At 38.2% G+C, this 17,255-nt stretch overlaps 1 protein-coding gene across 1 annotated transcript; it reads right to left on the bottom strand.

Moving 5' to 3' along the window:
• Positions 1-12,360: 12,360 nt before the first annotated feature.
• On the bottom strand, positions 12,361-16,582 carry PCDH20 (protocadherin 20). The gene has a single exon (XM_050332151.1). It carries the CDS (start codon positions 16,580-16,582, stop codon positions 13,784-13,786), a length of 2,799 nt encoding a protein of 932 aa, XP_050188108.1. The 3' UTR covers positions 12,361-13,783.
• Between the last annotated feature and the right edge of the window lie 673 nt (positions 16,583-17,255).

The following is a 17,255-nucleotide window of genomic DNA, read 5'->3' as shown; positions in this document are numbered from 1 at the left end:
TCTGTTTAATATTGCCATTCATTGCAGTCATCTGCCCAATAATCACTGAGAATTAAGATTCCAGTGAACTTCTCAGTACTATCAAATGTTCAATTAGATGCAGTTGAGTAGAAATTTATTTCCAACTCATGCAGCCCCAGTTTTCCATGTAATACACCAGTTTACTTCACATAGGGAGCAAGAAAGGGGAAACCTGTATAGAGTATTTCCGCTTCAATGATGGGCAAGAATCCTTGCTCTGATCCTCCCTTCTCTGTATGGCGTCCTAAATGGCCTCTGTTTTCAGTTCCAAAAAGTGATTACCCTCAGCCAAGGTAGATGAAACAACACAGCCAGGCTGTTCAGAAAAAGGGATGAAACTATTTGTTAGTAGTAGAAGGGTGATTTGTACAAGAGATAAGGCTTTCACACAGACTAGGGTAAAATTGTACAACTTAAGTACCGAGCTGAAATGCATGTCTTTAATAGGGATTCATGCCATATAGTTTTCACATGCATCGCACATATACATATATGTGCACAATTAACATGCATAAACGTTAATGCTCACTACACCCCTATGCTTGTACATTCCATCTGCTAATTTCTTCAGGATGAGAAGACACAGAAAGAGATTACTTGGCCTAAAAACAAATTGAAAACTTCAATAATGTGCAAAATTATATTGATGCTATCCAGTTTACTTCTCTCAAAGTAGTTTTACATATGGAGACTGATTATGGAGAAAGATTGTTTTTGACTTAAGGTAAACTATGTCCTTCATTCTTTTTCTATCTCATCCCAAGGAGTGGTCTCAGTGCAGAGGCCTCTGTTTTAATATGGATCTCTTTTTTTCAGCCTGGTGGAATATGTATTTAATAAAATGTTTCTCAACAATAACTGTAAAAATATGCTGATGGAGAACATCTTATTTTCCATTGTTTGAGAATCTCTGTGATGAGCTGACCTACATCTAGTTTGCCTTTTGTTCATGAGAAATTACAAACCCACAATATTTAATCCAGTAGGTATTTTGATCTCAATTGATTGTGCTTGACTGTCTCAGGCTATCTCTCAGAATGCCATTCAGCTTTGATCTATAGATAGAAAAGGCCTACTCAGTGGATCTTTTACTCCTTTATATTTTCTACAATAAAAACTGTGTTGTGTTTAGAACTTATTTTCAATGCAATCAGTCCATTACTTTCTCTAAGAAAAATAAAAAAGGTTATCTCTCCACTTTCTCAAATTATCTAATTTTCTCTAAATTTCAAAATAAATTCATGACTCTTATCTACATATCTCCCATTTTTAAATGACCTTTCAAAATGTAAGACCAAAATTGGATGCAATGTTCTAGCACTGTTCTGACTAATGCCTTGTACATAAAAATATTACTTCTCTATTTCTGTTTCTGCTTTTCCATTTATAGAACAACAACAAAAACAAACAAAACCAACCAACCAACCAAAAACAAACAAAAGCCCCCCCAAACCACCACCACCCCCCCAAAAAACAAACAAACAGAAAAAAACAACCAAAAAAAACCCCAAACCACAAACCCAAACTCTAGGCTTTTTTTCTTGCTTTTTCTATTTCATTTCTTTATGGTATTACAATGGATTTCAAGTGGAATGGCTTACTCATTTGGGTTTTATTAAAGAACAATAAAATTAAAACTCATATCCACAGAACCTGTCCATAAAAACCTTCATTAAATGACATTTTCCCACTGAAGATTTTTTGCCCAACATCTGTCATTAAGGGGTAGTAACTACATTAACTTTAGAAATTGTTAGACTTATTGTAAAGGAAGATTACGTGTGGGTACCCCCAAAATACCAGGCAGTGGAAGGATTTAGGAGAATTTCTTTCCAAAAGCTGAGAACATTTAACATCTCGGTACAAAACTGCACCTGGCCTAGGAAAGACATGTCCTGCTCCAGGGGCCGTCAAACATGTCTTCAAGACTCTTGTACCCAGGAGTCAGCTCCTCTGGAATGCAGGAGGAGAAAACATCTAAAACTGTCCCTTAGAAAGATGCCCCTTTCCAGGTAGGACAGCTTTCATAAGAGAAAAAAAACCCTCATCTCCTCATAATAAATCTTCTGGAAGATTTTTCTGTACTTATACTTGTTTTATTGAAATCACATAAAGCAAAATTCTGAAGCACATAATTTGATTAAAAGTCAGACATCTTACACCAGTTTGACTATTACAACTTGACTTAAAAAAATTTATAATTTAACCAAAGAGTAGTTCAGATTCACTGTGTTGAAAAGATGAGTTTTGCACAGGATGATTCCTACTTTCATTAATTGCCATGTATTATCTTTTAAGTCACAGAATTGTATAATGTCTTGGCTGGGAGGGAACCTTAAAGATCAAATAGCAGAGATCAAATAGGCAGAGACACCTTCCACTAAACCAGGTTGCTAAAAGTCCCCTCTAACCTGACCTTGAACACTCCAGGAATGGGTCATCCACAGCTTCTCTGGGCAACCTCTTCTGCTGCTTGACCACACAAATAGTAAAGAATTTCTTCCTAATTTCCTAATCTAAACCTACCCTCTTTCAGTTTAAACTCTCTCCCTTTATTCTATTATTACATGCAATTGTAAAAAGTTCCTCTCCAGTCTTATTGTGTCCCCCTTTAGGCACTGGAAAGTGCTAGAAGGTCTCCCTGTAGCCTTCTCTCCTCCAGGATGAACAATCCCAGCTCTCTCAGTCTGTCATCATACGAGAGCTGCTGCAGCCCTCTGATCAACTTAGTGGTCGTCCTCTGGACTCACTCTAACATATCCATGTTATTCTATATTAGAGGCCCTAATTTGCTATTAAATTAGTTCAAAATCAGCCTTTTCCTTATTTTACCTAGGTTTTAGGTATTATTTTACTTGTAAATATTTGGGCCATTTCATCTAATCCCATCTAACCTTTCTAAGTGCTGGTGTAATATCTTTATTCTTCTAGGTAGCCTGTAATTTGCACAAATTAACCAAACCCAGAAAAAAATGTTCAACTCTGGTATCTAATCCTCATGAAATAAAGAATATCTTTTCTTTCAGTCTCATTCATTACCAGAAGAATAAGAATTCCTCTCTCTACTGCAGTTCAATAGATGCAACATTCTTTTATGAAAAAGCAGTGGTTCAAACCCAAGTTATAGAGACCACATTCTGCAATCAAAGACTGCAGATGAAATGGAGGCATGATATTACAAAGCTATAAGAGTACCTTGGAGTATCCCTGCACTCTTAGGTGGAAAGAAAAAACAGTTTCTCTTCTAGAAGTTTTTTTGTATCTGTGCCTTAAAAACTTCTTTTCAGACTAATTTATTTTACAAATTCGAGCTAAGTTGAAATTACCATGTTTGAGTTACTAGTTGTGTGTCCAAACCCACTATTTAGTAGTTGTATTCTCAAAGGAAAATGTATCTCATTCAACCCGGGAAATTTCTGTAAAAATTTTGTTGGTTTGTTTTTATTTCATGTCCTACTGCAGTTTTATTCATTGTTCAATATTAATAATAATGAATTGAATTCTTACAGAAGCATCTTTATTCTCTTCTAATTACATCACACCTCTGCCTGACTTAACTCTCCAAAATGTTAATTTCTTTTCTCCTGGGAGCTTCAGTTCTTAAGCATATGCCAGAAGTTTCACTGCACACATATTTACCTTTCAATCTTCAGCTATATTTATTACCTGAAAGAGGTCATAATCATCTGATTAAGGAATGGTGAGAGACCATATGACTATATATCAAAGAAAAAAAACCTTTTTCAGAAATCAAGGGAGGATGAACACATTAATGAAACATAATAGAGAACACTTGGAATTAAGCTGACATTCATTCAGTCATACGCAGCAGTTTTATAAGCTAGAGAAAAAACAGAAAAGTCTACATGCATCCAGGTGTATAATTTTGGGACTTTTTCTTCTTCTATTTACACGATAATTCTTAAATCTTAATTTTTTTCCTGCTTCATTTTACCCACACTTGTTCATCTGATAGGTTTTGGTACCTTCTCTACTTTAATTTCTGCAGATATTCCTTACTTTATCTTTTTGTTTGTTTTTATTTTTTGGCTACGATAGCAACCAGCAACCTTCTTCATTGTTACTAGCTAGGTCTAATTTTTTGGTATTCTTTTTTTTTTTTTTTTTGGAGGGGAGGGTGAACGAGGGGGAGAGGTCTGTCTGGTTCAATAAAAATTACTAATGGATTCTTAGAAACATCTATAAACTAATCGTGCCCAATGAAGTATAATGTAATGTATATTACTCTTTCTAATATGTGATTTGAGTTTGAGCCTTAGAGGAAGTGCCTAAAAGAGTCTTACACTTCCTTTTATTGTTTTTAATAAATTTCAGATAGATCAAATAGTTTCCTATGCTAGTTTTTTTATATTTTAGTTAATGAAAGTTGATGGAAAGTGACCAAAACTGCATAACACTGTGCAAAAGTTTTCAATTTTACAGTAGCTTATAGTCAATCATTATCTGAAAGCAGTTTGTAAAAACTGCATGTCTTTTGAAGGCAGATTTCACTTATCAAATAGTTTTTTTCACACAGATCATCTTAGAGAACATTCAATTCAAAAGTACCCTGAATTCAAATAAATAATTTCCAAATACTGTTTACATTAAAAATAAAACAGTTTGCCTAATTTTGGCTAAGACTTTCTGATACCTGATGAAGAGGCAATGTAAAAATTGTTGTGCTCTATTTGACCTATGCAACAGTTCAAAATCTTATGAGCAATCTGTGCATCTCTATTAGGCTAGAAGGAATTTTTTTTCATTCCCCTTCTGTAGATTTCCACATCCTGGTTTTGTAATTCCCACATAGTATTTCTTACCACACATACAACTTTTACTGAAGAACTGCATACTCAGCACACTGCAATCTATCATCTGCTGACTTCAGAAGACAGGATAGAAAAGGGACTCCTTTCATTGCCTCTACGTCTGCTCTATTTCATTCTTCTTATGATTTGTGGAGTTTTACTTTTACAAACAGTAAGAGACATGGCAAAAAATATGCCAGTTCTGCCAAAAGCAGCTGTCCCTATCACTTCAAAGAAATTCACTTCCACACTTACAAAGATTAAATAAAAAACCAAACAAACACTAACACAAAAAATTCCATATTTGGAAAAGAAAAAGAAGTCGTCTCAGCAGGTATAGAGATTTTATATGTGGCAACACTTTAGGAGTGTTTCTAATCCCTCTAACTGGGAACATAAAATATGATAGTTGATTGTCTCTTGTTCTAGTACATAGTCTGGATTCATTCTGTTTAATTTGAGATATTTAACCGAGGTACCTTTGTGAGGGCCCTGCTGTAATGTCTTTCTGGTATAAACTGAGAGCACTGCAGGTATGTTATAAGCTAGAGTTGCCTTCATTACAGAAGCAATCTTATGTATGTGGACTCCTAAATTGCTTATACAGATTCATGTGGTTTGGATTACATGAATCTGTGCTGGGCACCCCTCATGACCTGGCATTTCTGGATGTTGCTAATACTAAAATCTCTGGCTTTCATTATATTACAAGCCAAAGTTTAAAAGTGTATTTGGAAAGTTAGAATATACTATCAGGTTCTGAATAAAATATCAAGAGAAAAGTCTTTGAATGCTCTGTAATGCCCTTATGATGCTGTATCATAGCTGATAATAGAAGAAAAAAAAAACATTGCTTTTTAATAATGTAATTTTTATTCCAAAAGATAAAATTGGAAAAAAAAAATCTTGTGGATTTTGTTCCAATATTTTGTAAGTGATAAATATGTTACTGATCAAGTAATTTGTCCAATACAATCTGTTAAATAAAATTACTGTTGGATAGATGTTGAGAGATTCAATATCAAAGGTAACAGGAAATGTAATTTACAACCAATACAAGTATTCTGACCCTGTAATATTTTATTTTTGATGCCTTTAAAGCAGCTGTAATGACAATGGACAATATTGGTTGGTTTGATTTTTTTCATATTAAACTGTATTTTAATATAAATATTGAATACTTTTAAATTGGATTTACATTAGTGAGAGATGATTCTTCTCACCTCCTGAAAGGACTGCAGCAAAGACTTGGAGGATGTGTCCTATATGCTTAAAGCTGAAGGTACTGAATTGTTTTCATTGTGCTTGAGCATACTGGAAAACATCCTTGAGGAGCTTAATACATTACTTAATACATTAGTTACGTTGAACATTCAAGATTGAATTTTACTCCAGAACATCTCCTCTTCCTGCATGCTTCCTTCCGTTACTGCTTTTCAGATACTTACATATCTACCTTTTAGGTGTCTAACCTCATATAGGATGTTTCACAATTTAAACTCAAAGAAAAGCCAGTTAAAGATGAGTATCCCTGTGTTTTCAGTTCAGCTAAGCTTACCTTGGTAAACAGAAATAAATAAAACAGCACACCAATAGAACTGTTTGGCCTTTGCTTTTCTCTGATGACTTATAACAAAAAAGACACTCTCATATATGTGGATGACTTCTGGAACTTCTATACAGATATGCAAAGCATCCATTTGAACATATTTCAGCAGAAAACATCTGCAGGATTTACACTGTGTAACACAGTGATATATCAGAACCCTCTAGTCATACTGTCATGAAATTTTTATTCTGTTTATAAAGGTGAAGAGGAAGGTTACTCTAACATTATGCATTTTAAGGAAAGTGAGCACAGAAGCATGTCTGCTATTTGTGTATTGTCACAAAACAAGTTCTCATTTCATTAACAGCATTCAAGGAAAAATTGTGCCACAGTATCAGCTTTTATTTTGTCTGAGAAGAAGCTAATATTTGTAATAAGATGTTTTTGTCCTGAGTTAGCAAAAATGAATGCACCCAACGTAAGAACACTACAGAAAAGCACCATGAAAATGGAACACTGTTATCATCATGAAACAGACACTTTAGGAATATTCTACTCAAAGCCTTGATTTGTCTATACAATTGTGACCCGCTGACAATGAGAATCAGTTTTTACTGTATTTTGTGTTAGTACACTGTGTCAGGAAATCCCAGTGCTCTGCAACAAGCTCTCATCCTTACATGTTAAGAAAAATGATGAGATATTGCTGAAAGGGGGCTCAACACTACTGATAATACACAGTAAATCCAGTAGATCCAGAACAACGTTTTTGTTTCTGAGCACTTATTTTTGTTTCCCATAAGCAGTCTTAGCAAAGAGTTCTTTCATTTTGACTGCATTTATTTATTCTTTCTGTCTTCTGTTCTCTTCCACTTCAGTCTGTCCTGAAGTAAAACACATCCTGAGATGCAGTTCTGCTTTGTATTCTTTCAGCCAGGCCCTTTATAAACACATTCCACAGAAAATAGAGCCTTAGACATAGGATGAACAACTTTTACCCCATAACTGTCATGAGATTGTAATTTTAATGGGACTACAGCACAAATAAAGGTAATAGGTTTGAAATTATTCTCTTCGAGGAGACAGACTAGTACCTCTGAAAAAGATTTAAGGTAACTGTTTCAAAGTTTCAAATTTTTTTTTTTTTTTTTAATACTAGAAGCTGCTCATCATGGAGGGAAGAGGAAGAGCACAGGGCTGTATTTTCCCTGGTTTTCCCCCACCTTGACCCTCACTGATTGTTTAAAGAGATTTGCATGGAGCAAATTGCATGGCACCATTTCAAGGCTAAATATTTCCAGTTCCTTGGAATGCTCTCTAGTGGACAAGCATGATTGTGTCTCCTCAGCCTTGGGATTCTGACATTTGAGTCTGTGTATTACCAGCACAATAGCTGAGTTTCCAAAAGAAGGCTAGAGACTGTCCTTACCAAGATATGCCTTTAGCGTCATGCCCAAATACACAACTGAGAACACCTGAAAAATAAAAATTTTCTCACATCCTCATCAGTGAATATATATAAATGTAAATAAAGGATACATCTTCTTTTACTGTATTCTACAGGAGTGACTTGCATGCAATGCTTGCTACACTAAAAAAAAACCTACTAAAATTAGGTTTCAGAGCTTATCAATTAGGTATGATAGTGGTTATATTTTAGGCTTGTAGGTCTTTTCTGGCTCTGATGCTAAGGATCAGATGTTCCCATTACAGTCTGTGAAGCTCTATTCAGTGGAGTTGAAAGGTTGATACACTCCCTTTGTCACCAGTGGGATATGCATGCCTATCCATAGTTTTTTCATGTGATTTTAGGTGCTGCTTTGCTCTCCTGACATCTAACTTCTACTCTAGGAAGGCACAAGACGTCCTGACAGCACTGCACAGAAGCTTGAGATACTCAAGTGCAATCTAGATAGCACTTGCTGTTAATTTTCAGAGCAGCTATACCTTGCCCCAAATGTCTGCTTTAGAGCAAACTCTGGTTCTATTGACTGTGCTGATGAAACTGACAAATTACAGTGGAAGTTCAGACTCCCAGCTAAGTGTCAATACCTGTCTGTAGACATTTCAACATAGATGTGTGAATATGGAGATGAATCACATCAAAGACTCAATTCAACATGTATTTGTGTTTACTGAACATCTTCTAAAATATCCAAAGCATCTGCACTGACCTGGCATATATAATAGTTCACTGAGAGAAAGCTTGCGCTCTTCCAGAAGTGCAGTTGGAGGACAGGTGGGATACCTTAAGGCATCTCAAGTAGCATCGGATACTGGCACAGAGGTAGAGGAAGCAAGCTGTCACTCCTGTTATGCATAAGGAGGTAAGAGTTCTCACCTCACTGGTTTTCTCTGAGGATGAATACTTACCCCAAACTTTGAAGATGGAAAAAAAGACAAAATAATTAGGACAGTAAATTGAATAGATAATTGCAAGGGCTGTTGGGAGTAGACCAACATCCAACATCATGCTTAAAATGAAAGCGCTTTAGATTTGAACACAGTTGAAATAATTCCTTATAATGTATTTCTGTTAAATGCTTGCTACTTACCAGCAGCATTACCTAGCCATATGAAAACCTTCAACATCAATATGTAAGCCTATATTTGTTTTTACAAGCAGTGGAATAAATGACTGAATGCATCATAAATGATTCAATGTTTCTTCATTCACAACAATGTTTTCTTAGCAACTGTTCAAAGTACTATCATCAGAAAAAAATTGGAATTGAAATTTGGCCTATAAAATGCATTCAGTGATGAAACTGGAATGCAAATATAGTAGAAATCACTGAAACATTCAGACACAACATGTTAGAGAGACTACGCAGCCTATCAATCTGTGGTATAAGAATGAAGGTATTTTTCTCATCCATAATGTGAAAAACAGAGCTGTTTATATTTTATAACATTATACTTTTATATTGGTTTATGAGCCAAAATCTTTGAATCCTGCCATCTCAGAATGAAGATGGCAGTTTTATCTTCTCTGATGGTTCACTCTGGTACAGAGACTGAAAAGGAAATGTCAACACTGCCTGCACAGGTATCTTTGCATATGCTTTAGTTCAGAAAACTGTAAATTATGACATGTTGCAAATAATTTGAAATTTCATAACTCTGAGGAACATTTGGAACTTAAGTTAGAAGCTTTCAAATAAGTTTCCTCAAAACATTTCCCACACTATTAAAATACAGTATAAACCTAACTCGTGCAACCTTTATGTCTGAGCAACTACTACTCATATAAAAAAGTATAGGACCCTACTCTGTAGGAAGTGGGAGTGCTGGATCTCTTTATTTCCCCTTTAAATTTCACTAGACACCTCCTTTAAACTCATACTATTTTGGTGAGGGAGATGAACTTGCTTAGCTCCTCAAACTCCACCTCTCAAGTACAGTGGTCTAAACCAAAGTTTTTTGTTTTAGCTGACTAATATTCAATAATTGTTATGCTTCGTTTTTCTCTGTAATTTACATGGGTGAGAGGAATGTACGTAGAAACTGTGAGAACATGTTGACAAGCACAGTACAGGGGACATGGCAGTCAGCTTCCAGCTTCCAGCACAGCTCTGATGATACACTTGAATCATGAATGGAAACACTCTGCATATTCAGCTGATGATTTCTTTGTGGCAGAGATGCTGCATACCTTCACTTGGGCCAAACGGCAAGGTATTTCTGTGATGCAGGCCACTGCTACCTCAAAGTTCATTGCTTTGAACCAGGAGGTGAAATACTACCCGTGGACTACCCGTCATCTTCATGTGTATGACTAATTTAATGAAATCATCCCAAAACAGCAGTTAGGGACAGAAAACCCAGTCAGCAATCAAGAGTTTGTCACTGCTGTAATAGAGGTCAAGTTTTGCTAACACACTTGTGCTTCTTGTTGGATGTCCTGTTAAGATAGTGGAAACTTTTCACATTCTTCTCAGCAGATTCTGGCACAGTTGCATATTTGAACCATGATACTGAAAAATGGACATAAAAGGCCACAAGATTGTTTTCTGAGTTTTGACATAAAAAAAAAAGCAATGCACTCTAATTCTCCTTCCACCCTTTTAATCTCATCCTTTATTGATATTCAGCCAGGTGTTGGATCAGTTTCTCATCAAAATGGTAACTTCAAAGAGTTCTATAAAAAAGAATAAAATGAAGCAGAAAGACAAGACTGATTTTGTCTGTCCACTGCCACTGGGCTCACTGCCCATTTCTTGTCTTTCATTTTTTAATTTGTTAATTCTAATGAAAAAGTGTTTGCATGACAAGTTTAGGAAGCTTTGGCAATACAAAACCTAGGACAACCTCATTTTTTATAAAGATGAACAAGGGGCATCCTCTCACCCTAATATTGTTCAATGGACACTGTAAATGAATAAGACATTTATTTTTGTGCCAGCTCAACTACCAGTGACGACAAGATTTGCATATATTTTGGCAAGTGTACTGCACAAGGTGGTGATAAAATAGGCCTTTTATATCTGAGTCTAATTTACTTTAGCTATACTAACTAAAAATGTGTTTTCATGTGAAAAGGATTTTGGTAAGGGATACTTTGGAAACAGCAACATCACAGAAATGTTTGCTATTCAGCCAGCATCAAGTGAGAAAGAGTACTTTTTTTTTTAGGAAGAAATTCCCAGGTTCTATGAATTTAAGACTCCTGTTTTGGTATTTTTAATCACTGTTAGGCTTAACATCGCAGGCTTAACTTTCATGTTTATTACTTGCAGCTGTATGTTTTTTAAGTAACACAAAATATGGAACAAAAAAAACCCCAAACAGTTCACTGCATATTTTGCCATTTTCAGTGACATTACCTACATAAAGGCTAATCACAGGGAGGCAAAAATGTGCTCTGTGAGGTCTTATTCATTTTAAAGTCTTTTTAGTAAGTAACAGTGTGTATGGCTGAAGGTATGATTTAAAACCATTTTCTTTAAATGTGTAGAAAATTATGACTGAAATGCTTCATGAGCAGTACTTTGGTTTTAACAGATAACATTACATTTTATTACACATTAGGAACGTGCTTGAACTAAACAAACAAAAAAGCAACAAGAACAAGCATGTTTAAACACACCTTAATCAAACAAGGTCAAGACTATGTATTTGTCAAACCTTCGTTAAAGTATATGCCTAGTGTCTCATGAACACCCGCTGAGAGATGAGGTTATGGTTTTATTGTATTTCTTCAGTCTTGAGTTTGCTCCTGTTTAAACTGTCTTGAGATTATGCTGGACTGTTAATTCAAATAAGAGAGGAGAAATAAAAACAATCTTGTCTTTCAGCTACCTTGCATCCTTTCTGAAGAGAAAAATGCAGAGTATCGAGCTTCCTTATCACAGCAATAAAGAGCATGCCTAATACTGAAGCCTGAAGATAAAACATTTTTTCTTCAGAGATAAGAAACAATGTCTTTTTGCAGCAAGCCATTTCAGAGATACACACAATTTTCATATTTTGATAATATGAAAATAAAGGAAAAAAGGAGATTGACCACAAAGCTCTGACAGGCTGAATTAGTTTTCATGAAACACAGCTATCAAATAATGCATAAACAGAAAATATTTTAACCTGAAAAAACAACCTTTTCCCTACAGCTAGAATGGCAAAACATGGGTATTATGATAATACTCTTACTTAGGCTAAGTAGAACCAGTATCTATAAGAAGCTCCAACATTTCAATAAGTTCAAGGTGAAGTAATGTGCCAGTCACGGAGAGAAAAATCAAAAAGTCGTTCAAATTGCATTCCCTACTTTTAAAACATGTATGAGCTGAGACACCATTTCAGCATCATGTGAAATACAATTGTCTTTGCTGATAATTTAAAAAAGTACAGCAAAAACTGTCATTAATAACTTTGAAGTGTACTAATTTGGGGAATTATTATGACATGTCAGACAAGAAAGCCAGCACCTAGGCATTTGTGAAATATTCATTTCTTACAACCAAAATAATATTTTTTTAATAATTAAAATTCTAGGAGAGGGAGAATAAGTTATTATGAAAATATATAGCTTTAATTTGCAGACATATAAACACTCTTGGTACATTACAGACATATGATGCCAGAAATCAAAATAATCAAAATAACAGTTTTAAGCATAACACTAATTTATCTTGTTCACACAGAGAAATTTGATGCAATCATCATACAAAAGATAGTTCTCAGCTCTTAAAACGAAGTGAAAGTAATACATCACTGTTAAAATTGCTGCTTTGTTGCAGAAGATACAGCAAAGAATAAATTATCAAGGAAATATGTCATCAGTCTTACAAGTTAGATTTTGGATCTAATCCAAAATCAAAGCCAATGAAAAGGAGCCAGGAATGGTCGCCAAAAGTCAGAAACAAGATCTTTCACATGAAATACCAATCCAGGAAGGAGCAACAGTCAGAATAAACAAAGTCCTATAATTCCTTAGAATATGAAGTGATTTTTGTTTTCATCTGGCAGATCAGATTCCAAAGTAACACATGAAAAAAATCTATTACACAACCAAACTGATGGAGCACTACTGACAGATTGCTCAAAGTACAAAAAATATCACCACTTTTGTGACAACTAAAGATTTAGCCATTCCCTTGCTTCCTTGCAACTGGCATGTTTATGAGGATGAGCATGGGATTCTTTCATTATTTGCTGTAGGAAATAGTAAATATAACTTTTCCATAAAAATGCGCAGCAGATTGCTGCAGCAATTGATAATGAGGGTGAAATCTGGAGAAAATGAAAGATGATATGTCACAGCAGTTCAGATTCTCTTTACAATATCTTGCATTCTTGCTCAACAGGAATTGCACTTCTTGTTAATGCCTCTTCTATCCTACTATATAAGCTTTACTTGTGAGGTAATAAACATTCTGGTTTTTATTACTAGTGCATTTTAACATGTTTATTCTTTTAATTATACATACATTGGGACAGACATTTTTTTGTAGCAGTTAAATGTCTGTATGCCAATAGGTATTTTATATTAAAATCAATATATTTAAAATATACTCTGTTTATCTCATGGACAGTACCTTGAACAGTTCCCTGCTCAGGAGCATATGATGCCCTCTTGTGGTTAAAAAGACTTTCAAAACTTGAGTTTAAACAATCATCTTACCTTCCCCTTTTTTATGTTCACTGATCTTATTGATTTATGAAAGCTGGAAATGATGTCCACGTCTTTATAGTCAGGGTGCTAGCTGTTAGTTACTAACATTTCATAAAAAAGCTGTACACTGAATTTGAATTTAAAAAACTGTAAACAGATATTTACAATTATAACATTATTAAGTTATAAATTATCAGTCCTCATTGCAACCTGTCAATGCAACCCATGGCTAGGTGTTTCAGTGTTTTCCAGGGTTTTTCAGATGTTGGATTTATATACAAAGAAAAATCAAATGTTTGAAATCTCCACTGGTTTCTTCTCCAACATGTGCAGGTTAATTCTTCCATTTAATGGGATTTGTACTTCCAAGTTTTCATCTTCTCTGTGATGCCTTTTACCTTTTCTTAGACAAATGTAAATGCCCATCCCTGTTACTAAAGCAATTGAACCCAAGCTTATTATTGAAAGAGCTACCAAGGTAGGCATGCAAGATGTTGACTCCATTTTTTTATGTGTAGGCTCTATGGATATTTGTGGCTGCTTTTCTTCTATACTGATATCAGGCTCCTTTCTTAACAAACTTTCTATGTAGCTCTCATTGCTAACTGTATCATTGACAAAAAGGTTCACCATGACAGTGGAATGGAGTGGTTCTGGATAGCCGTGATCACTAACTTTTACAAGCAGTCGATAGAGGCCATAGTCATTTTGCATCAGGGACTCTTCCAAGGTGATATTACCAGTTTTGGGGTCAATCCTAAATGACTCAGGTCGAGGGCCTCTTCTTCCTATGATACTGTAAGCTATGACTGCATTCATGCCAGTGTCCTTATCGACAGCATAGACCTCAGTAATGGGAGAGCCAGGAAGGGTAGAAGGAAGGACCAACAAATACGACATATTAGATTGAGGAAACAGGACCAAAGGGGGGTTATCATTTATGTCCAGAAGAAGGATAGTTATTTTTGCTGTAGAAGACAGGGCAGGATCACCACCATCGACTGCTTCAATCCACAGAACGTAGGAGCTTTGCTGCTCCCTGTCCAGAGAGACTTTAGCTCTCAAAACTCCTTTTCCAGTATCTATGACAAAAATATCACTTCCATTCAGAACCGAAAGGGCAACCCATCCATTTTGCCCTGCATCAGCATCTGTGACACTTATAACTCCAATTTCACCAAAACCTGGAAAGTTTTCTGGCACAAAAAAGCTGAAATCCTTATTTATGAATCTTGGACTGTTATCATTTTTATCCAATACAGTGATGGTAACAGTTGCTATTGATTCTCTTGGAGGGAAGCCAGAATCTACTGCTTTGACAGTATATCTGTATTTTTCTTTTTCTTCTCTGTCCAGCTGGGTGGAAACTGTAAGAACTCCTGTGGTTTTATCTAAAGCAAAATAGGAAGGGGCATCAGGACCTAAGAAATAGGACACTTGCCCTCTTTCTCCGCTGTCAGCATCAGTAGCATGCAGTTTGGTCAAAAAAGCATTGGGAACATTGTTCTCTTCAATGGACAATTCTATCAGCTGTTCAGAGAAAACTGGTGAGTTGTCATTGTCATCCAGGACCTGTACTTTGATTACTTTGTTGACACGAAACCCTTCTGAGTTCCATGCAACTACAGAGATTTCATACAGTTGCTGTGTCTCAAAGTCCAGAGGCTTTGTGGTCTCCAACAAATATTCATTGTTGTATGGTTTGTATGGTGAAAGTCTGAAAGGCCCATCACCATCCAAATAGCAACTGACTTTGTATTTTTCATCAGGGTCTTTGATGGTAAAAAATGCTATAGGGGTGTTGATAGGCTCCAGTTCCTTTAAGTAAACCACCCCTTCCACTTCATTAGCTATGAAACGAGGGACAACTTCAGGTGGCCTCATCATGACTTTGATGATGGTCACTAGAACTGTGATCACAGCAGGAATACATCCAGGGCCATTGCCCAGTATGATCAGCCTGTGTAGCTTTGGAGTGTCCCCATCAATTTTAGTGGAGAGTGTGATGGCTCCTGTGCTTTCATTCAGATGAAACAAGTCTCTGGATGGCTGGTGGACCTTCTGGCTGTAGGAGTAGGTGACCTGGGCATTGGATCCAAGGTCCATGTCTACTGCGTGGACAGTAGCCACATGTGTCCCTAGGCTGGAATTCCCATAAAGGGTGATGTTGAGTTGTGAGTCATTGAACAGTGGGCAGTTGTCATTGATGTCGCTGATGCCAATAGTGAGGGTGGCACTGCCCACAAGTGGAGGTGTGCCCCCATCCTCAGCAATGATGACTGTGACATACTCCTCCTGTGTCTCCCTGTCCAGCGCCCCCATAACAATCAGGTAGGGAGTCCTCTCCCCACTCTCATTCTCCTCCACATCCAGGGTGAAGACCCCATAGTTATCTCGCAGGCGGTAGGTCTGGACACTGTTGGTGCCCATGTCAGGGTCAAGAGCTGGGTGCTCAATAGCCAGGCGGGTGTTCACAGGTGCATTCTCGGGCACTGAGAGATGGATGTGGGGCACAGGGAAGCGGGGAGCATTGTCGTTGACATCACGGATAGCAATTTTTACCTTCACCAGGCGAAAGTACTCCTGTGGCAGTACCAGCACATCCAGTAGCAGCAGGCATGGCTCAGATGAGGGGGAGGAAGATGAGACAGCAGATGATCCAAAGACGGTGGCCCCACTGCTTTCCACGCATAGGGCTTCCCTATCGATTTCCACAGCCGATGTGTGCAGCTCCCCAGAGCGGTTGTCCAGCTGCACATACTGTCCCCCCAAGCCATGAGAGGCCAGAGTGAAGGAGAGTGGGGGCCGCAGGGCCGCAGGGTGCTGCCCACCAGCTGTTGGGAGCCGCAGATCTCGGGCCAGGCTGCCGATGAGCACCCCAGCAGGCAGCCCCTCGTTGAGGCTGTAGAAGAGCTCGGTGGCACGGCTGTAACTGGCAAAGCAGTTGAAAGGCCCAACGAAGAGCACGAAGAGGAGCAAGTGCTGAGAAGAGAGGTACACACGTGTGTGAGGAAGGGGTGGTGCCTCCCCCCGCCCACTGCCTCCCCACACTGCCACTTCGAGTAGAGAGTGCTGCATCTGCAACATGAAGCCATCCTCCCTCTCCCCACCATCTTCTCCTTCCAGTACAGCAGCTACTTCCAGGGCATCACCATCTGTACCCTCCAGGCAACACCAGATGCATTCCCCACAGCAATTATGCACTGCTAGAATGGCCCGGAGGCACCCTGACTCCCCCCGGCCCCCAGCACCACTTGCGCCCCGACGTGCTATCTTCCCTTTTCCCTCCGCCCCAAGCTCGCCCCTTCCTCGCCAGCAGCACCTCCCCTCCTCACCACAAGCGCATCCCAAACCGGGGCATCCCACTGCACACCCCCAAACAGTTGCTCGTTCTCCTCCCCTACCACAGCACGAATGTGACACGCGGCCCTTGCTCCCCCCACCCCAGGCCCCGTTCGAAACCTGTTTCTTTCCGCATGTCCAGGGGCCTGCGGTGCCGCGGAGACACCGCGCAGCCCGCGGGGGTCCCGGCGGGGGTGCCGCGCTACAGGCGGGTCCCTACGACCCGCGGGCGCGGAGCCAGAGGCTCCAACCTTCGCGCCACAGATCTCCGGCCGCCCCTCGGGGTCCCCTGTGCTGCCGGCGGAAAAGACGAGCTGCAGAGCGGAGCCGCGGAGGGGCTGCGCGGACAAAGTTGCCCGCGTAGGGCGAGCGCGTCGCCCACTCCTCACCTATGGAAAGGGGCTCCCCGAAAGTAACT

This window comes from Myiozetetes cayanensis, unplaced genomic scaffold (genome assembly GCF_022539395.1).
Source record: "Myiozetetes cayanensis isolate MyiCay16 unplaced genomic scaffold, myiCay2020 scf5-8, whole genome shotgun sequence".
NCBI classification, from domain to species: Eukaryota; Metazoa; Chordata; class Aves; order Passeriformes; family Tyrannidae; genus Myiozetetes; species Myiozetetes cayanensis.
This window is presented reverse-complemented; position numbering and strand designations above follow the sequence as displayed.